General features: G+C 50.1%; 1 protein-coding gene across 1 annotated transcript in view; it reads right to left on the reverse strand.

The window, feature by feature from the left end:
• Positions 1–22206, reverse strand: part of LOC139404890 (receptor-type tyrosine-protein phosphatase-like N) — a 138423-nt gene that overhangs the window by 29482 nt on the left and 86735 nt on the right. The window contains exons 7-11 of the mRNA XM_071147426.1: positions 4835–4966; positions 3746–3771; positions 2846–3114; positions 2187–2273; positions 2036–2115 (exon numbers count right to left, since the gene is read on the reverse strand). Of these exons, the coding sequence (XP_071003527.1) occupies positions 2036–2115; positions 2187–2273; positions 2846–3114; positions 3746–3771; positions 4835–4966 (594 nt within the window). The remainder of the gene's footprint in view (positions 1–2035; positions 2116–2186; positions 2274–2845; positions 3115–3745; positions 3772–4834; positions 4967–22206) is intronic.

Genomic DNA, 22206 nt, shown 5'->3' on the forward strand with positions numbered 1-22206 from the left:
GACAAAGACAGAGAAAGGAGAGAAAGGAGAGAGATAGAGAGAGATAGATAGATAGAGAAAGACAGACAGATTGAGAGCATGAGAGAACGAGAGAGAGAACGATAGAGAACAAGAGAGAGAGAGAACGAGAGAGAGAAAGACAGAGAGAGCAAGAGACAGAGAGAGAGAGAGAAAGACAGAGAAAGGAGAGACAGAGAGAAAGACAGACAGATTGAGAGCGTGAGAGAGAACGAGAGAGAGAGAAAGACAGGGAGATGAAGACAGACAGAAAGGAGGGAGACAGACAGAGCGAGAGATAAAGACAGACAGTTCGGGAGCGTGGGAGAACGAGAGAGAACGAGAGAACGAGAGAGAACGAGAGAGAGAACGAGAGAACGAGAGAGAGAACGAGAGAACGGGAGAGAGAACGAGAGAGAGAACGAGAGAACGAGAGAGAGAACGAGAGAATGAGAGAGAGAACGAGAGAGAGAGCACGAGACAGAAAGAGAGAAAGAGAGAACGAGAGAGAGAGATTCAAATACAAATCTTAGAATTACTATTAAAGACTACCAGAACCCACTGGATTATCCAATTACATTGAATGAACTACAGGACAAAATACAAACCCTCCAACCCAAAATGTCCTGTGGTGTTGATGGTATCCTAAATGAAATAAAATATACAGACCACAAATTCCAATTGGCTAAACTTAAACTTTTTAACATCATCCTCAGCTCTGGCATCTTTTATTTGGAACGAAGGACTGATCACCCCAATCTACAAAAGTGGAGACAAATTTTACCCCAATAAATACCATGGGATATGAGTCAACAGCAACCTTGGGAAAATCCTCTGCATTATCATTAACAGCAGACTCGTACAGATTTGACTATGTACAGACTCAGTGAGCATAGCCTTGCTATTGAGAAAGGCCACCGTAGTCAGACATGGCTCTCAAGAGAAGACAGGCTATGTACAGACTCAGTGAGCATAGCCTTGCTATTGAGAAAGGCCACCGTAGTCAGACATGGCTCTCAAGAGAAGACAGGCTATGTACAGACTCAGTGAGCATAGCCTTGCTATTGAGAAAGGCCACCGTAGTCAGACATGGCTCTCAAGAGAAGACAGGCTATGTACAGACTCAGAGAGCATAGCCTTGCTATTGAGAAAGGCCGCCGTAGGCAGACATGGCTCTCAAGAGAAGACAGGCTATGTACAGACTCAGTGAGCATAACCTTGCTATTGAGAAAGGCCACCGTAGTCAGACCTGGCTCTCAAGAGAAGACAGGCTATGTGCACACTGCCCACAAAATGAGGTGGAAACTGAGCTGCACTTCCTAACCTCCTGCCCAATGTATGACCATATTAGAGAGACATATTTCCCTCAGATCACACAGATCCACAAAGAATTTGAAAACAAATCCCATTTTGATAAACTCTCATATCTACTGGGTGAAATTCCACAGTGTGCCATCACAGCAGCAAGATTTATGACCTGTTACCACAAGAAAAGGGCAACCAGTGAAGAACAAACACCATTGTAAATACAACCCATATTTATGCTTATTTATTTTCCCTTGTGTCCTTTAACCATTTGTACATTGTTATAACACTGTATATATTTTATATATAATATGACACTTGTAATGTCTTTATTGTTTTGAAACTTCTGTATGTGTAATGTTTACTGTTATTTTTAATGTTTATTTCACTTTTGTATATTATTTACCTCACTTGCTTTGGCAATGTTAACACGTTTCCCATGCCAATAAAGCCCTTGAATTGAATTGAATTGAATTGAGAGAGAGACAGAGAGAGAGAGAGACATAGAGAGAGACAGTGAGAGAGAGTGACAGAGAGAGAGAGAGAGAGAGAGAGAGAGAGAGAGAGATAGACAGAGAGAGTTAGACAGAGAGAGAGAGAGACAGAGAGAGAGAGAGAGAGACAGAGAGAGAGAGACAGAGAGAGAGAGAGAGAGAGAGACATAGAGAGAGAGATAGACATAGAGACAGAGAGAGAGAGAGAGAGAGAGAGAGAGAGAGAGAGATGTTCTCACCAGCCTTCTCAGCCATATCCTCTGCACTCATGTTCTGAGGGTTCTGCCTGATCCTGAACGTCAGGGCAGGGCCCACCACACTGGAGGAACAAAATGAGTCGATTAGCTTACACACCACACACACACACCACACACACACACAGTGCACTACCTGATGTTGATGAAGCTGCTGGTAGTCAGGTGGATCCTCTCTGCAAGTACGCCCAGTAGTTTCACCCCATTATACAGACTGAGAGGACTGGAGAGCAATAACAACACCAACAACAACACAGAATCAACACGTTCATCAACATGCATATGACCTTAGAGACTCAACATCACAGCATGTGACCTTAGGTCCTAGACTCAACATCACAGCATGTGACCTTAGGGCCTAGACTCAACATCACAGCATGTGACCTTAGGGCCTAGACTCAACATCACAGCATATGACCTGAGAGTCTAGTCTCAAAATCACAGCATAAAACCCTAGAGACTCAACATCACAGCATGTGACCTGAGTCTAGACTCAACATCACAGCATGTGACCTTAGAGACTCAACATCACAGCATGTGACCTTAGAGACTCAACATCACAGCATGTGACCTTAGAGACTCAACATCACAGCATGTGACCTGAGTCGAGACTCAACATCACAGCATGTGACCTTGCCATCCGGCATTGACGAGCTAATGACTCAGGGACTCAGGCACAGATACATTTAACGTACGTCATATCCATTTGTAACAGGATGACCCAGTCCAGCCTGTATTATGTACTATGAGAGGTTATTAAACTAGATATTCACACAGTCAGTTACCAGAACAGACCTCTGGTTGGTGACGATGTATCCATACTTCTCCCTGTCTGCTGTTCCCCTCTCAGCAGCTGGGATATTGGAGCTTTTCACCTTCTCTTTCACATCCTCCACAGAGACGGAGGAGTCCTTGGCCGTCACGCTGCCCTCTAGAGGTGCCGTGATGGGGGGACTAGTGGCAGCTGAGGCCAGGGTAGGGACCACTTTGGGCCCGCGGACAAGGACGGGAGCTTTCTCTACCTTTTCGGGCACTGTGTCACTGCTTTTAAGAACCTGCTGAGTCTGTGTATAGGAGGAGGAGGTGGAGGGAAGACGGAGGAGGAAGAGGCAGAGGAGGAGGAGCAGGAGGAGGTCGAAGGAGGAAGGAAGATGAAGATGAGGAAGATGAGGAGGAGAAGGAGGAGGAGGCGAAGGAGGAAGGAAGATGAAGATGAGGAAGATGAGGAGGAGGAGCAGGAGGAGGTGGAGGGAAGATGGAGGAGGAAGAGGCAGAGGAGGTGGAGCAGGAGGAGGCGGAGGAAGCGAAGGAGGAAGGAAGATGAAGATGAGGAAGATGAGGAGGAGGAGCAGGAGGAGGTGGAGGGAAGATGGAGGAGGAAGAGGAGGAAGAGGCAGAGGAAGAGGAGCAGGAGGAGGCGAAGGAGGAAGGAGGATGAAGATGAGGAGGAGAAGAAGGAGGAGGAGCAGGAGGAGGTGGAGGGAAGATGGAGGAGGAAGAGGAGGAAGAGGCAGAGGAGGAGGAGCAGGAGGAGGCGAAGGAGGAATGAAGATGAGGAGGAGAAGAAGAAGGAGGAGGACACACATGAAGATTATGGTTATACGGTCATTACGTTACAGTAAACAACATGTTTTCGTCACATGACATTTGATGTACTTTATGTACCGTGTATACTCCTGTCTGATCTGAACATACCTTCTTTGGATCATCGGTAAGTGGCTCTGAAAAACAAGAGGGAGCAATTTAAAGGCCTTTTTTAACAAGGCAGATGGAGTATAGGAAATGACTCATGTAATGTATTCATTATTCATTGGTATTAAATGACTATGGGCCTTTCTGTGTGCAGACAGATATACCCCCTTTTCACACATATCGAGCCAAACCAAGATGTACTGCGCTAGCCTTGTGAGGCATCCCACCATAGTTTACACGAACTGTGTTGAAAAGGACTGCCCTGATATACCATCCTGGCAGCTCGTGAGATTAGGATGGTCCAACAAGATGAAAAGGGTAACAGTGTGCTGTAGTACGTGGGCACAGCACTTCACAGGTCATTATGTATACCAACCTGGTCTCAGAGCATTTTGTATTATTCTGTATGCAAATCCGAAGGCTCTCCATTTGGTATGATATGTTACGTTTTTGTATGATTACACAAGACAGATGGTTACTTGAGGCATAATCAACTAGAGGGTGGTTGGTCGGGGTGGATGGGTAACGCGAATGTCTAGCAACCCAAAAGTTGCGAGTTTGAATCTCATCACTTACACATTTAGCATTTTAGCGAATTAGCAACTTTCAACTACTTGCAACTTGTTAGCTACTTTGCAACTACTTAGCATGTTAACGAACCCTTCTCCTAACCTTAAACCTTTAACCTAACTCCTAAGCTTAATTGTAACCTTAACCCTAACTCCTAACCCGAACCCCTAGCCTAGCTAACGTTAGCAAGCTAGCTAGAATTCGTAGCATTTTGTAAATTCATAACATATTGTACATTTACCAAATTCGTAACATATTGCACATTTTGCAAATTCATTACATACAATATGAATTGTAATTATACGAAATGTGCGATTGACATTCACAAATGAATACATACCAAATTAAACGTAACGTATCATACTAAACGGAGTGACTTACGCACAGAATAATACAAAATGCTCTGAGACCAGGTTGCTGGAAATTCAATAAAAAGGACAGACTGGGAGGCAAAAAAAATAAGGAAATCTGTATCATTTATTTAACGACTCATGTAATGTGTAATGTGTTGTAAGTAAGTACCTATGTTGTCCTTGTCCTCAGCCTGCATCAGCTGCAGCACCACAGCCAGTCTGTAGAGCTGCTGGGGGGTCAGCTCTCTAGGGTCAATACCATACCTGTCCAGGGTCTCCACCATACGCTGTAGGATAGACTCTACACAGACAGGAGACTATGTCAGTATTGGAGAGTAGTGAACTACATATAGTTCAACTATTAATTTAGTTACATTTTGTTGTAGTTTGGTGGTAGTTGAACTAAATTCAAATCTTGGCAGTGTTTTCAGTAGTTAATTACTTTTTACCATGTAGCGGTGTAGCTAGCTACTGGAACTACACACTACTGTTTTACCATGTAGCGGTGTAGCTAACTACTGGAACTACACACTACTGTTTTACCATGTAGCGGTGTAGCTAGCTACTGGAACTACACACTACTGTTTTACCATGTAGCGGTGTAGCTAACTACTGGAACTACACACTACTGTTTTACTAAGTAGCGGTGTAGCTAACTACTGGAACTACACACTACTGTTTTACCATGTAGCGGTGTAGCTAACTACTGGAACTACACACTACTGTTTTACTAAGTAGCGGTGTAGCTAACTACTGGAACTACACACTACTGTTTTACCATGTAGCGGTGTAGCTAACTACTGGAACTACACACTACTGTTTTACCATGTAGCGGTGTAGCTAACTACTGGAACTACACACTACTGTTTTACCATGTAGCGGTGTAGCTAACTACTGGAACTACACACTACTGTTTTACCATGTAGCTAACTACTGGAACTACACACTACTGTTTTACCAGGTAGTGGTGCAGCTAGCTACTGGAAAAACCCATTGTGATTGGCCCATGGCAGCACCCATGCCTAGTCATGTGAAACCCATAGATTAGGGCCTAATGAGTTTATTGAAATTTACTGATTTCCTCATATGAACTATAACTCAGTCAAATCTTGTTGCGTGTTGGGTTTATATTATTGTTGCGTGTTGGGTTTATATTCTTGTTGCGTGTTGGGTTTATATTCTTGTTGCGTGTTGGGTTTATAATCTTGTTGCGTGTTGGGTTTATAATCTTGTTGCGTGTTGGGTTTATAATCTTGTTGCGTGTTGGGTTTATAATCTTGTTGCGTGTTGGGTCTATAATCTTGTTGCGTGTTGGGTTTATAATCTTGTTGCGTGTTGGGTTTATAATCTTGTTGCGTGTTGGGTTTATAATCTTGTTGCGTGTTGGGTCTATAATCTTGTTGCGTGTTGGGTTTATAATCTTGTTGCGTGTTGGGTTTATAATCTTGTTGCGTGTTGGGTTTATAATCTTGTTGCGTGTTGGGTCTATAATCTTGTTGCGTGTTGGGTTTATAATCTTGTTGCGTGTTGGGTTTATATTCTTGTTGCCCTCACTCCCTGGACAGACCAGAGCCTTAGATCTGCAGTTTACCCTCACTCCCTGGACAGAACAGAGTCTTAGATATGCAGTTTACCTTCACTCCCTGGACAGAACAGAGTCTTAGATATGCAGTTTACCCTCACTCCCTGGACAGACCAGAGCCTTAGATATGCAGTTTACCCTCACTCCCTGGACAGAACAGAGCCTTAGATAGATTTGCAGTTTTGGAAACTGATATTTGTCCTGTAACCATTACATGGCAATGCAGGCATTTTGTTAGATAGGGCTGCTAGCCAGAAGGTTATGGGTTCACAGACCAACGTGGACAAGAGTAAAGGTGGAAACATTTCCTTTGTAATAAAATCATTGCATGAATCTATCATCGCATTTGCAGGTCAGAGAAAGAGATGCCTTTTAGAAAACATTTCAAGTAATTTTACGTCATTTTACATATAATGTTTTTTATTTAATTTATTTATTTAACCTTTATTTAACTAGACAAGTTAGTTAATAAGAACAAATTCTTATTTACAATGACGGCCTATATTAGCAGAATCTTTTTTTATTTCCACACCAATGACCAAAACTACAGGCTAAGAATGGACAGAGAGATAGGTCTATGTGTTCATCTTATCACATTTCTCCAATGCCAAATCAGTGTGCTTGTTTGCAACGAAACTGTCCCCGTTCGCAAATAATTAAATCTTAGGAATTTGAGCTTGGTACTTTCAAAAGTTAGGCCTACCTTTCTACACCCAGACAGTAGGCCTACAGACGCAGACAAATGTAAGCTTTAAATGCTGGCTACTCATCTTCAGAAGCTTAACCCAACAAGAGAAGTCATAACTGTTTCCCTGAAAGCTGTCACAGAAAGTGAACAGCTTAGTCAATTGATAGTGACAGAATTAGATTAGTTTCCAAGCAAAGTGAATGTTTTGTCTCCTCGGCTATAGAAGGTTGTAGCTCAGCCTCTGAATGTCTCTGAAACTAAACACTGATATCCCCACATGCATCGGAGTCACGTCATTCCCATGACTTTGTTTCTAGCATAAAGCATTGTGGACTAACGCGCTGTTATAAATCACTTTATGTAATTGGATCTGTTTTATTTTCTGAAAAATCTTAAGCTAACAATGGTTAGGCCTGTGGTTTTCTTTCTCAATTTTCTTTAATAAAAGGTAGGCCCATGGCATACCCTCTCATACCACCTCAATTCAAGTCCTGGTTTTAGCTTAACAGCCCTTAACTGTGTCATGACACTAGCCCTCTCTAGCAGAGATGTGAACTCACCAGTTTTATGACTTTACAACAGTGTCATAAATTCCTGGCAGAGGCCCTCTTCTCCCTTGCCACATGAAGAGAGAGAGAGTGTCACAAAGAGAATCTCCCGCCAAGACAAAGGGACTTTCTCGCCCAAGACAAAGGGACATTTTCGCCAAAGACAAAGGGACTTTCCCGCCCAAGACAAAGGGACTCTCCCGCCCAAGACAAAGGGACTCTTTCGCCCAGGACAAAGGGACTTTCCCGCCCAAGAAAAAGGGACTCTTTCGCCCAAGACAAAGGGACTCTTTCGCCCAAGACAAAGGGACTCTTTCGCCCAAGACAAAGGGACTCTTTCTTCCAAGACAAAGGGACTCTTTCGCCCAAGACAAAGGGACTCTCCCGCCCAAGACAAAGGGACTCTTTCGCCCAAGACAAAGGGACTCTCCCGCCCAAGACAAAGGGACTCTCCCGCCCAAGACAAAGGGAAACTCCCGCCCAAGACAAAGGGACTCTCCCGCCCAAGACAAAGGGAATCTCCCGCCCAAGACAAAGGGACTCTTTCGCCCAAGACAAAGGGACTCTTTCGCCCAAGACAAAGGGACTCTTTTGCCCAAGACAAAGGGACTCTCCCGCCCAAGACAAAGGGACTCTCCCGCCCAAGACAAAGGGACTCCTTCGCCCAAGACAAAGGGACTCTCCCGCCCAAGACAAAGGGACTCTCCCGCCCAAGACAAAGGGACTCTCTCGCCCAAGACAATGGGACTCTTTTGCCCAAGACAAAGGGACTCTTTCACCCAAGACAAAGGGACTCTTTCGCCCAAGACAAAGGGACTCTTTCTTCCAAGACAAAGGGACTCTTTCGCCCAAGACAAAGGGACTCTCCCGCCCAAGACAAAGGGACTCTTTCGCCCAAGACAAAGGGACTCTCCCGCCCAAGACAAAGGGAATCTCCCGCCCAAGACAAAGGGACTCTTTCGCCCAAGACAAAGGGACTCTTTCGCCCAAGACAAAGGGACTCTTTTGCCCAAGACAAAGGGACTCTCCCGCCCAAGACAAAGGGACTCTCCCGCCCAAGACAAAGGGACTCCTTCGCCCAAGACAAAGGGACTCTCCCGCCCAAGACAAAGGGACTTTCCCGCCCAAGACAAAGGGACTCTTTCGCCCAAGACAAAGGGACTCTTTCGCCCAAGACAAAGGGACTCTTTCTTCCAAGACAAAGGGACTCTTTCGCCCAAGACAAAGGGAATCTCCCGCCCAAGACAAAGGGACTCTCCCGCTAAAGGCAAAAGGGACTCTCCCGCCCAAGACAAAGGGAATCTCCCGCCCAAGACAAAGGTACTCTTTTGCCCAAGACAAAGGGACTCTTTCGCCCAAGACAAAGGGACTCTTTCGCCCAAGACAAAGGGACTCTTTCGCCCAAGACAAAGGGACTCTCCCGTCCAAGACAAAGGGACTCTCCCGCCCAAGACAAAGGGACTCTCCCGGTCAAGACAAAGGGACTCTCCCGCCCAAGACAAAGGGAATCTCCCGCCCAAGACAAAGGGACTCTTTCGCCCAAGACAAAGGGACTCTTTCGCCCAAGACAAAGGGACTCTTTCGACCCAAGACAAAGGGACTCTTTCGCCCAAGACAAAGGGACTATTTCGCCCAAGACAAAGGGACTCTTTCTCCCAAGACAAAGGGACTCTTTCGCCCAAGACAAAGGGACTTTCGCCCAAGACAAAGGGACTCTTTCGCCCAAGACAAAGGGACTCTTTCGCCCAAGACAAAGGGACTCTTTCTTCCAAGACAAAGGGACTCTGTCGCCCAAGACAAAGGGACTCTCCCGCCCAAGACAAAGGGACTCTTTCGCCCAAGACAAAGGGACTCTCCCGCCCAAGACAAAGGGAATCTCCCGCCCAAGACAAAGTGACTCTCCCGCTCAAGACAAAGGGACTCTCCCGCCCAAGACAAAGGGAATCTCCCGCCCAAGACAAAGGGACTCTTTTGCCCAAGACAAAGGGACTCTTTCGCCCAAGACAAAGGGACTCTTTCGCCCAAGACAAAGGGACTCTCCCGTCCAAGACTAAGGGACTCTCCCGCCCAAGACAAAGGGACTCTCCCGCTCAAGACAAAGGGACTCTCCCGCCCAAGACAAAGGGAATCTCCCGCCAAAGACAAAGGGACTCTTTCGCCCAAGACAAAGGGACTCTTTCGCCCAAGACAAAGGGACTCTTTCGCCCAAGACAAAGGGACTCTTTTGCCCAAGACAAAGGGACTCTTTCGCCCAAGACAAAGGGACTCTCTCGCCCAAGACAAAGGGACTCTTTCGCCCAAGACAAAGGGACTCTTTCGCCCAAGACAAAGGGACTCTTTCGCCCAAGACAAAGGGACTCGTTCGCCCAAGACAAAGGGACTCTCCCGCCCAAGACAAAGGGAATCTCCCGCCCAAGACAAAGGGACTCAACCGCCCAAGACAAAGGGACTCTTTCGACCAAGACAAAGGGACTCTCCCGCCCAAGACAAAGGGACTCTTTCGCCCAAGACAAAGGGACTCTCCCGCCCAAGACAAAGGGACTCTTTCGCCCAAGACAAAGGCACTCTTTCGCCCAAGACAAAGGGACTGTTTCGCCCAAGACAAAGGGACTCTTTCGCCCAAGACAAAGGGACTCTCTCGCCCAAGACAAAGGGACTATTTCGCCCAAGACAAAGGGACTCTTTCGCCCAAGACAAAGGGACTCTTTCTTCCAAGACAAAGGGACTCTTTCGCCCAAGACAAAGGGACTCTCCCGCCCAAGACAAAGCGACTCTCCCGCCCAAGACAAAGGGACTCTTTCGCCCAAGACAAAGGGACTCTTTCGCCCAAGACAAAGGGACTCTCTCGCCCAAGACAAAGGGACTCTTTCGCCCAAGACAAAGGGACTCTCCCGCCCAAGACAAAGGGACTCTCCCGCCCAAGACAAAGGGACTCTTTCGCCCAAGACAAAGGGACTCTCTCGCCCAAGACAAAGGGACTCTTTCGCCCAAGACAAAGGGACTCTTTCGCCCAAGACAAAGGGACTCTTTCGCCCAAGACAAAGGGACTCGTTCGCCCAAGACAAAGGGACTCTCCCGCCCAAGACAAAGGGACTCTCCCGCCCAAGACAAAGGGACTCTTTCGCCCAAGACAAAGGGACTCTCCCGCCCAAGACAAAGGGACTCTTTCGCCCAAGACAAAGGGACTCTCCCGCCCAAGACAAAGGGACTCTTTCGCCCAAGACAAAGGCACTCTTTCGCCCAAGACAAAGGGACTCTTTCGCCAAAGACAAAGGGACTCTTTCGCCCAAGACAAAGGGACTCTCTCGCCCAAGACAAAGGGACTCTTTCGCCCAAGACAAAGGGACTATTTCGCCCAAGACAAAGGGACTCTTTCGCCCAAGACAAAGGGACTCTTTCTTCCAAGACAAAGGGACTCTTTCGCCCAAGACAAAGGTACTCTTTCGCCCAAGACAAAGGGACTCTCTCGCCCAAGACAAAGGGACTCTTTCGCCCAAGACAAAGGGACTCTTTCGCCCAAGACAAAGGGACTCTTTCGCCCAAGACAAAGGGACTCTCTCGCCCAAGACAAAGGGACTCTTTCGCCCAAGACAAAGGGACTCTTTCGCCCAAGACAAAGGGACTCTTTCGCCCAAGACAAAGGGACTATTTCGCCCAAGACAAAGGGACTCTTTCGCCCAAGACAAAGGGACTCTTTCTTCCAAGACAAAGGGACTCTCCCGCCCAAGACAAAGAGACTCTTTCGCCCAAGACAAAGGGACTCTCTCGCCCAAGACAAAGGGACTCTTTCGCCCAAGACAAAGGGACTCTTTCGCCCAAGAAAAAGGGACTCTTTCGCCCAAGACAAAGGGACTCGTTCGCCCAAGACAAAGGGACTCTCCCGCCCAAGACAAAGGGACTCTCCCGCCCAAGACAAAGGGACTCTTTCGCCCAAGACAAAGGGACTCTCCCGCCCAAGACAAAGGGACTCTTTCGCCCAAGACAAAGGGACTCTCCCGCCCAAGACAAAGGGACTCTTTCGCCCAAGACAAAGGCACTCTTTCGCCCAAGACAAAGGGACTCTTTCGCCAAAGACAAAGGGACTCTTTCGCCCAAGACAAAGGGACTCTCTCGCCCAAGACAAAGGGACTCTTTCGCCCAAGACAAAGGGACTCTTTCTTCCAAGACAAAGGGACTCTTTCGCCCAAGACAAAGGGACTCTCCCGCCCAAGACAAAGCGACTCTCCCGCCCAAGACAAAGGGACTCTTTCGCCCAAGACAAAGGGACTCTTTCGCCCAAGACAAAGGGACTCTCTCGCCCAAGACAAAGGGACTCTTTCGCCCAAGACAAAGGGACTCTTTCGCCCAAGACAAAGGGACTCTTTCGCCCAAGACAAAGGGACTCTTTCGCCCAAGACAAAGGGACTCTCCCGCCCAAGACAAAGCGACTCTCCCGCCAAAGACAAAGGGACTCTTTCGCCCAAGACACAGGGACTCTCCCGTCCAAGACAAAGGGACTCTCCTGCCCAAGACAAAGGGACTCTCTCGCCCAAGACAAAGGGACTCTTTCGCCCAAGACAAAGGGACTCTTTCGCCCAAAACAAAGGGACTCTCCCGCCCAAGACAAAGGGACTCTCCCGCCCAAGACAAAGGGACTCTCCCGCTCAAGACAAAGGGACTCTCCCGCCCAAGACAAAGGGACTCTTTCGCCCAAGACAAAGGGACTCTTTCGCCCAAGACAAAGGGACTCTCTCGCCTTAGACAAAGGGACTCTTTCGCCCAAGACAAAGGGACTCTTTCGCCCAAGACAAAGGGACTCTTTCTTCCAAGACAAAGGGACTCTTTCGCCCAAGACAAAGGGACTCTCCCGCCCAAGACAAAGCGACTCTCCCGCCCAAGACAAAGGGACTCTTTCGCCCAAGACACAGGGACTAACCCGCCCAAGACAAAGGGACTCTCCTGCCCAAGACAAAGGGACTCTCTCGCCCAAGACAAAGGGACTATTTCGCCCAAGACAAAGTGACTCTTTCGCCCAAGACAAAGGGACTCTCCCGCTCAAGACAAAGGGACTCTTTCACCCAAGACAAAGGGACACTTTCGCCCAAGACAAAGGGACTCTTTCGCCCAAGACAAAGGGACTCTCCCGTCCAAGACAAAGGGACTCTCCAGCCCAAGACAAAGGGACTCTTTCGCCCAAGACAAAGGGACTCTTTCGCCCAAGACAAAGGGACTCTCTCGCCCAAGACAAAGAGACTCTTTCGCCCAAGACAAAGGGACTCTTTCGCCCAAGACAAAGGGACTCTTTCTTCCAAGACAAAGGGACTCTTTCGCCAAAGACAAAGGGACTCTTTCGCCCAAGACAAAGGGACTCTCTCGCCCAAGACAAAGGGACTCTTTCGCCCAAGACAAAGGGACTATTTCGCCCAAGACAAAGGGACTCTTTCGCCCAAGACAAAGGGACTCTTTCTTCCAAGACAAAGGGACTCTTTCGCCCAAGACAAAGGTACTCTTTCGCCCAAGACAAAGGGACTCTCTCGCCCAAGACAAAGGGACTCTTTCGCCCAAGACAAAGGGACTCTTTCGCCCAAGACAAAGGGACTCTTTCGCCCAAGACAAAGGGACTCTCTCGCCCAAGACAAAGGGACTCTTTCGCCCAAGACAAAGGGACTCTTTCGCCCAAGACAAAGGGACTCTTTCGCCCAAGACAAAGGGACTATTTCGCCCAAGACAAAGGGACTCTTTCGCCCAAGACAAAGGGACTCTTTCTTCCAAGACAAAGGGACTCTCCCGCCCAAGACAAAGAGACTCTTTCGCCCAAGACAAAGGGACTCTCTCGCCCAAGACAAAGGGACTCTTTCGCCCAAGACAAAGGGACTCTTTCGCCCAAGAAAAAGGGACTCTTTCGCCCAAGACAAAGGGACTCGTTCGCCCAAGACAAAGGGACTCTCCCGCCCAAGACAAAGGGACTCTCCCGCCCAAGACAAAGGGACTCTTTCGCCCAAGACAAAGGGACTCTCCCGCCCAAGACAAAGGGACTCTTTCGCCCAAGACAAAGGGACTCTCCCGCCCAAGACAAAGGGACTCTTTCGCCCAAGACAAAGGCACTCTTTCGCCCAAGACAAAGGGACTCTTTCGCCAAAGACAAAGGGACTCTTTCGCCCAAGACAAAGGGACTCTCTCGCCCAAGACAAAGGGACTCTTTCGCCCAAGACAAAGGGACTCTTTCTTCCAAGACAAAGGGACTCTTTCGCCCAAGACAAAGGGACTCTCCCGCCCAAGACAAAGCGACTCTCCCGCCCAAGACAAAGGGACTCTTTCGCCCAAGACAAAGGGACTCTTTCGCCCAAGACAAAGGGACTCTCTCGCCCAAGACAAAGGGACTCTTTCGCCCAAGACAAAGGGACTCTTTCGCCCAAGACAAAGGGACTCTTTCGCCCAAGACAAAGGGACTCTTTCGCCCAAGACAAAGGTACTCTTTCGCCCAAGACAAAGGGACTCTCTCGCCCAAGACAAAGGGACTCTTTCGCCCAAGACAAAGGGACTCTTTCGCCCAAGACAAAGGGACTCTTTCGCCCAAGACAAAGGGACTCTCTCGCCAAAGACAAAGGGACTCTTTCGCCCAAGACAAAGGGACTCTTTCGCCCAAGAAAAAGGGACTCTTTCGCCCAAGACAAAGGGACTCGTTCGCCCAAGACAAAGGGACTCTCCCGCCCAAGACAAAGGGACTCTCCCGCCCAAGACAAAGGGACTCTTTCGCCCAAGACAAAGGGACTCTCCCGCCCAAGACAAAGGGACTCTTTCGCCCAAGACAAAGGGACTCTCCCGCCCAAGACAAAGGGACTCTTTCGCCCAAGACAAAGGCACTCTTTCGCCCAAGACAAAGGGACTCTTTCGCCAAAGACAAAGGGACTCTTTCGCCCAAGACAAAGGGACTCTCTCGCCCAAGACAAAGGGACTCTTTCGCCCAAGACAAAGGGACTCTTTCTTCCAAGACAAAGGGACTCTTTCGCCCAAGACAAAGGGACTCTCCCGCCCAAGACAAAGCGACTCTCCCGCCCAAGACAAAGGGACTCTTTCGCCCAAGACAAAGGGACTCTTTCGCCCAAGACAAAGGGACTCTCTCGCCCAAGACAAAGGGACTCTTTCGCCCAAGACAAAGGGACTCTTTCGCCCAAGACAAAGGGACTCTTTCGCCCAAGACAAAGGGACTCTTTCGCCCAAGACAAAGGTACTCTTTCGCCCAAGACAACGGGACTCTCTCGCCCAAGACAAAGGGACTCTTTCGCCCAAGACAAAGGGACTCTTTCGCCCAAGACAAAGGGACTCTTTCGCCCAAGACAAAGGGACTCTCTCGCCCAAGACAAAGGGACTCTTTCGCCCAAGACAAAGGGACTCTTTCGCCCAAGACAAAGGGACTCTTTCGCCCAAGACAAAGGGACTATTTCGCCCAAGACAAAGGGACTCTTTCGCCCAAGACAAAGGGACTCTTTCTTCCAAGACAAAGGGACTCTCCCGCCCAAGACAAAGAGACTCTTTCGCCCAAGACAAAGGGACTCTCTCGCCCAAGACAAAGGGACTCTTTCGCCCAAGACAAAGGGACTCTTTCGCCCAAGAAAAAGGGACTCTTTCGCCCAAGACAAAGGGACTCGTTCGCCCAAGACAAAGGGACTCTCCCGCCCAAGACAAAGGGACTCTCCCGCCCAAGACAAAGGGACTCTTTCGCCCAAGACAAAGGGACTCTCCCGCCCAAGACAAAGGGACTCTTTCGCCCAAGACAAAGGGACTCTCCCGCCCAAGACAAAGGGACTCTTTCGCCCAAGACAAAGGCACTCTTTCGCCCAAGACAAAGGGACTCTTTCGCCAAAGACAAAGGGACTCTTTCGCCCAAGACAAAGGGACTCTCTCGCCCAAGACAAAGGGACTCTTTCGCCCAAGACAAAGGGACTCTTTCTTCCAAGACAAAGGGACTCTTTCGCCCAAGACAAAGGGACTCTCCCGCCCAAGACAAAGCGACTCTCCCGCCCAAGACAAAGGGACTCTTTCGCCCAAGACAAAGGGACTCTTTCGCCCAAGACAAAGGGACTCTCTCGCCCAAGACAAAGGGACTCTTTCGCCCAAGACAAAGGGACTCTTTCGCCCAAGACAAAGGGACTCTTTCGCCCAAGACAAAGGGACTCTTTCGCCCAAGACAAAGGGACTCTCCCGCCCAAGACAAAGCGACTCTCCCGCCAAAGACAAAGGGACTCTTTCGCCCAAGACACAGGGACTCTCCCGTCCAAGACAAAGGGACTCTCCTGCCCAAGACAAAGGGACTCTCTCGCCCAAGACAAAGGGACTCTTTCGCCCAAGACAAAGGGACTCTTTCGCCCAAGACAAAGGGACTCTCCCGCCCAAGACAAAGGGACTCTCCCGCCCAAGACAAAGGGACTCTCCCGCCCAAGACAAAGGGACTCTCCCGCCCAAGACAAAGGGACTCTTTCGCCCAAGACAAAGGGACTCTTTCGCCCAAGACAAAGGGACTCTCTCGCCTTAGACAAAGGGACTCTTTCGCCCAAGACAAAGGGACTCTTTCGCCCAAGACAAAGGGACTCTTTCTTCCAAGACAAAGGGACTCTTTCGCCCAAGACAAAGGGACTCTCCCGCCCAAGACAAAGCGACTCTCCCGCCCAAGACAAAGGGACTCTTTCGCCCAAGACACAGGGACTAACCCGCCCAAGACAAAGGGACTCTCCTGCCCAAGACAAAGGGACTCTCTCGCCCAAGACAAAGGGACTATTTCGCCCAAGACAAAGGGACTCTTTCGCCCAAGACAAAGGGACTCTCCCGCTCAAGACAAAGGGACTCTTTCACCCAAGACAAAGGGACACTTTCGCCCAAGACAAAGGGACTCTTTCGCCCAAGACAAAGGGACTCTCCCGTCCAAGACAAAGGGACTCTCCAGCCCAAGACAAAGGGACTCTTTCGCCCAAGACAAAGGGACTCTTTCGCCCAAGACAAAGGGACTCTCTCGCCCAAGACAAAGAGACTCTTTCGCCCAAGACAAAGGGACTCTTTCGCCCAAGACAAAGGGACTCTTTCTTCCAAGACAAAGGGACTCTTTCGCCAAAGACAAAGGGACTCTTTCGCCCAAGACAAAGGGACTCTCTCGCCCAAGACAAAGGGACTCTTTCGCCCAAGACAAAGGGACTATTTCGCCCAAGACAAAGGGACTCTTTCGCCCAAGACAAAGGGACTCTTTCTTCCAAGACAAAGGGACTCTTTCGCCCAAGACAAAGGTACTCTTTCGCCCAAGACAAAGGGACTCTCTCGCCCAAGACAAAGGGACTCTTTCGCCCAAGACAAAGGGACTCTTTCGCCCAAGACAAAGGGACTCTTTCGCCCAAGACAAAGGGACTCTTTCGCCCAAGACAAAGGGACTATTTCGCCCAAGACAAAGGGACTCTTTCGCCCAAGAAAAAGGGACTCTTTCGCCCAAGACAAAGGGACTCGTTCGCCCAAGACAAAGGGACTCTCCCGCCCAAGACAAAGGGACTCTCCCGCCCAAGACAAAGGGACTCTTTCGCCCAAGACAAAGGGACTCTCACGCCCAAGACAAAGGGACTCTTTCGCCCAAGACAAAGGGACTCTCCCGCCCAAGACAAAGGGACTATTTCGCCCAAGACAAAGGGACTCTTTCGCCCAAGACAAAGGGACTCTCCCGCTCAAGACAAAGGGACTCTTTCACCCAAGACAAAGGGACACTTTCGCCCAAGACAAAGGGACTCTTTCGCCCAAGACAAAGGGACTCTCCCGCCCAAGACAAAGGGACTCTCCAGCCCAAGACAAAGGGACTCTGTCGCCCAAGACAAAGGGACTCTTTCGCCCAAGACAAAGGGACTCTCTCGCCCAAGACAAAGAGACTCTTTCGCCCAAGACAAAGGGACTCTTTCGCCCAAGACAAAGGGACTCTTTCTTCCAAGACAAAGGGACTCTTTCGCCAAAGACAAAGGGACTCTTTCGCCCAAGACAAAGGGACTCTCTCGCCCAAGACAAAGGGACTCTTTCGCCCAAGACAAAGGGACTATTTCGCCCAAGACAAAGGGACTCTTTCGCCCAAGACAAAGGGACTCTTTCTTCCAAGACAAAGGGACTCTTTCGCCCAAGACAAAGGTACTCTTTCGCCCAAGACAAAGGGACTCTCTCGCCCAAGACAAAGGGACTCTTTCGCCCAAGACAAAGGGACTCTTTCGCCCAAGACAAAGGGACTCTTTCGCCCAAGACAAAGGGACTCTTTCGCCCAAGACAAAGGGACTATTTCGCCCAAGACAAAGGGACTCTTTCGCCCAAGACAAAGGGACTCTTTCTTCCAAGACAAAGGGACTCTCCCGCCCAAGACAAAGAGACTCTTTCGCCCAAGACAAAGGGACTCTCTCGCCCAAGACAAAGGGACTCTTTCGCCCAAGACAAAGGGACTCTTTCGCCCAAGAAAAAGGGACTCTTTCGCCCAAGACAAAGGGACTCGTTCGCCCAAGACAAAGGGACTCTCCCGCCCAAGACAAAGGGACTCTCCCGCCCAAGACAAAGGGACTCTTTCGCCCAAGACAAAGGGACTCTCCCGCCCAAGACAAAGGGACTCTTTCGCCCAAGACAAAGGGACTCTCCCGCCCAAGACAAAGGGACTCTTTCGCCCAAGACAAAGGCACTCTTTCGCCCAAGACAAAGGGACTCTTTCGCCAAAGACAAAGGGACTCTTTCGCCCAAGACAAAGGGACTCTCTCGCCCAAGACAAAGGGACTCTTTCGCCCAAGACAAAGGGACTCTTTCTTCCAAGACAAAGGGACTCTTTCGCCCAAGACAAAGGGACTCTCCCGCCCAAGACAAAGCGACTCTCCCGCCCAAGACAAAGGGACTCTTTCGCCCAAGACAAAGGGACTCTTTCGCCCAAGACAAAGGGACTCTCTCGCCCAAGACAAAGGGACTCTTTCGCCCAAGACAAAGGGACTCTTTCGCCCAAGACAAAGGGACTCTTTCGCCCAAGACAAAGGGACTCTTTCGCCCAAGACAAAGGGACTCTCCCGCCCAAGACAAAGCGACTCTCCCGCCAAAGACAAAGGGACTCTTTCGCCCAAGACACAGGGACTCTCCCGTCCAAGACAAAGGGACTCTCCTGCCCAAGACAAAGGGACTCTCTCGCCCAAGACAAAGGGACTCTTTCGCCCAAGACAAAGGGACTCTTTCGCCCAAGACAAAGGGACTCTCCCGCCCAAGACAAAGGGACTCTCCCGCCCAAGACAAAGGGACTCTCCCGCTCAAGACAAAGGGACTCTCCCGCCCAAGACAAAGGGACTCTTTCGCCCAAGACAAAGGGACTCTTTCGCCCAAGACAAAGGGACTCTCTCGCCTTAGACAAAGGGACTCTTTCGCCCAAGACAAAGGGACTCTTTCGCCCAAGACAAAGGGACTCTTTCTTCCAAGACAAAGGGACTCTTTCGCCCAAGACAAAGGGACTCTCCCGCCCAAGACAAAGCGACTCTCCCGCCCAAGACAAAGGGACTCTTTCGCCCAAGACACAGGGACTAACCCGCCCAAGACAAAGGGACTCTCCTGCCCAAGACAAAGGGACTCTCTCGCCCAAGACAAAGGGACTATTTCGCCCAAGACAAAGGGACTCTTTCGCCCAAGACAAAGGGACTCTCCCGCTCAAGACAAAGGGACTCTTTCACCCAAGACAAAGGGACACTTTCGCCCAAGACAAAGGGACTCTTTCGCCCAAGACAAAGGGACTCTCCCGTCCAAGACAAAGGGACTCTCCAGCCCAAGACAAAGGGACTCTTTCGCCCAAGACAAAGGGACTCTTTCGCCCAAGACAAAGGGACTCTCTCGCCCAAGACAAAGAGACTCTTTCGCCCAAGACAAAGGGACTCTTTCGCCCAAGACAAAGGGACTCTTTCTTCCAAGACAAAGGGACTCTTTCGCCCAAGACAAAGGGACTCTCCCGCCCAAGACAAAGCGACTCTCCCGCCCAAGACAAAGGGACTCTTTCGCCCAAGACACAGGGACTCTCCCGCCCAAGACAAAGGGACTCTCCCGCCCAAGACAAAGGGACTCTCCCGCCCCAGACAAAGGGAATCTCCCGCCCAAGACAAAGGGACTCTTTCGCCCAAGACAAAGGGACTCTTTCGCCCAAGACAAAGGGACTCTTTCGCCCAAGACAAAGGGACTCTTTCGCCCAAGACAAAAGGACTCTCTCGCCCAAGACAAAGGGACTCTTTCGCCCAAGACAAAGCGACTCTCCCGCCCAAGACAAAGGGACTCTTTCGCCCAAGACACAGGGACTAACCCGCCCAAGACAAAGGGACTCTCCTGCCCAAGACAAAGGGACTCTCTCGCCCAAGACAAAGGGACTATTTCGCCCAAGACAAAGGGACTCTTTCGCCCAAGACAAAGGGACTCTCCCGCTCAAGACAAAGGGACTCTTTCACCCAAGACAAAGGGACTCTTTCGCCCAAGACAAAGGGACTCTTTCGCCCAAGACAAAGGGACTCTCCCGTCCAAGACAAAGGGACTCTCCAGCCCAAGACAAAGGGACTCTTTCGCCTAAGACAAAGGGACTATTTCGCCCAAGACAAAGGGACTCTCTCGCCCAAGACAAAGGGACTCTTTCGCCCAAGACAAAGGGACTCTTTCGCCCAAGACAAAGGGACTCTTTCTTCCAAGACAAAGGGACTCTTTCGCCCAAGACAAAGGGACTCTCCCGCCCAAGACAAAGGGACTCTTTCGCCCAAGACACAGGGACTCTCCCGCCCAAGACAAAGGGACTCTTTCGCCCAAGACAAAGGGACTATTTCGCCCAAGACAAAGGGACTCTTTCGCCCAAGACAAAGGGACTCTTTCTTCCAAGACAAAGGGACTCTTTCGCCCAAGACAAAGGTACTCTTTCGCCCAAGACAAAGGGACTCTCTCGCCCAAGACAAAGGGACTCTTTCGCCCAAGACAAAGGGACTCTTTCGCCCAAGACAAAGGGACTCTTTCGCCCAAGACAAAGGGACTCTCTCGCCCAAGACAAAAAGGGACTCTTTCGCCCAAGACAAAGGGACTCTTTCGCCCAAGACAAAGGGACTCTTTCGCCCAAGACAAAGGGACTATTTCGCCCAAGACAAAGGGACTCTTTCGCCCAAGACAAAGGGACTCTTTCTTCCAAGACAAAGGGACTCTCCCGCCCAAGACAAAGAGACTCTTTCGCCCAAGACAAAGGGACTCTCTCGCCCAAGACAAAGGGACTCTTTCGCCCAAGACAAAGGGACTCTTTCGCCCAAGAAAAAGGGACTCTTTCGCCCAAGACAAAGGGACTCGTTCGCCCAAGACAAAGGGACTCTCCCGCCCAAGACAAAGGGACTCTCCCGCCCAAGACAAAGGGACTCTTTCGCCCAAGACAAAGGGACTCTCCCGCCCAAGACAAAGGGACTCTTTCGCCCAAGACAAAGGGACTCTCCCGCCCAAGACAAAGGGACTCTTTCGCCCAAGACAAAGGCACTCTTTCGCCCAAGACAAAGGGACTCTTTCGCCAAAGACAAAGGGACTCTTTCGCCCAAGACAAAGGGACTCTCTCGCCCAAGACAAAGGGACTCTTTCGCCCAAGACAAAGGGACTCTTTCTTCCAAGACAAAGGGACTCTTTCGCCCAAGACAAAGGGACTCTCCCGCCCAAGACAAAGCGACTCTCCCGCCCAAGACAAAGGGACTCTTTCGCCCAAGACAAAGGGACTCTTTCGCCCAAGACAAAGGGACTCTCTCGCCCAAGACAAAGGGACTCTTTCGCCCAAGACAAAGGGACTCTTTCGCCCAAGACAAAGGGACTCTTTCGCCCAAGACAAAGGGACTCTTTCGCCCAAGACAAAGGGACTCTCCCGCCCAAGACAAAGCGACTCTCCCGCCAAAGACAAAGGGACTCTTTCGCCCAAGACACAGGGACTCTCCCGTCCAAGACAAAGGGACTCTCCTGCCCAAGACAAAGGGACTCTCTCGCCCAAGACAAAGGGACTCTTTCGCCCAAGACAAAGGGACTCTTTCGCCCAAGACAAAGGGACTCTCCCGCCCAAGACAAAGGGACTCTCCCGCCCAAGACAAAGGGACTCTCCCGCTCAAGACAAAGGGACTCTCCCGCCCAAGACAAAGGGACTCTTTCGCCCAAGACAAAGGGACTCTTTCGCCCAAGACAAAGGGACTCTCTCGCCTTAGACAAAGGGACTCTTTCGCCCAAGACAAAGGGACTCTTTCGCCCAAGACAAAGGGACTCTTTCTTCCAAGACAAAGGGACTCTTTCGCCCAAGACAAAGGGACTCTCCCGCCCAAGACAAAGCGACTCTCCCGCCCAAGACAAAGGGACTCTTTCGCCCAAGACACAGGGACTAACCCGCCCAAGACAAAGGGACTCTCCTGCCCAAGACAAAGGGACTCTCTCGCCCAAGACAAAGGGACTATTTCGCCCAAGACAAAGGGACTCTTTCGCCCAAGACAAAGGGACTCTCCCGCTCAAGACAAAGGGACTCTTTCACCCAAGACAAAGGGACACTTTCGCCCAAGACAAAGGGACTCTTTCGCCCAAGACAAAGGGACTCTCCCGTCCAAGACAAAGGGACCCTCCAGCCCAAGACAAAGGGACTCTTTCGCCCAAGACAAAGGGACTCTTTCGCCCAAGACAAAGGGACTCTCTCGCCCAAGACAAAGAGACTCTTTCGCCCAAGACAAAGGGACTCTTTCGCCCAA

Source organism: Oncorhynchus clarkii, unplaced genomic scaffold (genome assembly GCF_045791955.1).
Source record: "Oncorhynchus clarkii lewisi isolate Uvic-CL-2024 unplaced genomic scaffold, UVic_Ocla_1.0 unplaced_contig_4687_pilon_pilon, whole genome shotgun sequence".
NCBI classification, from domain to species: Eukaryota; Metazoa; Chordata; class Actinopteri; order Salmoniformes; family Salmonidae; genus Oncorhynchus; species Oncorhynchus clarkii.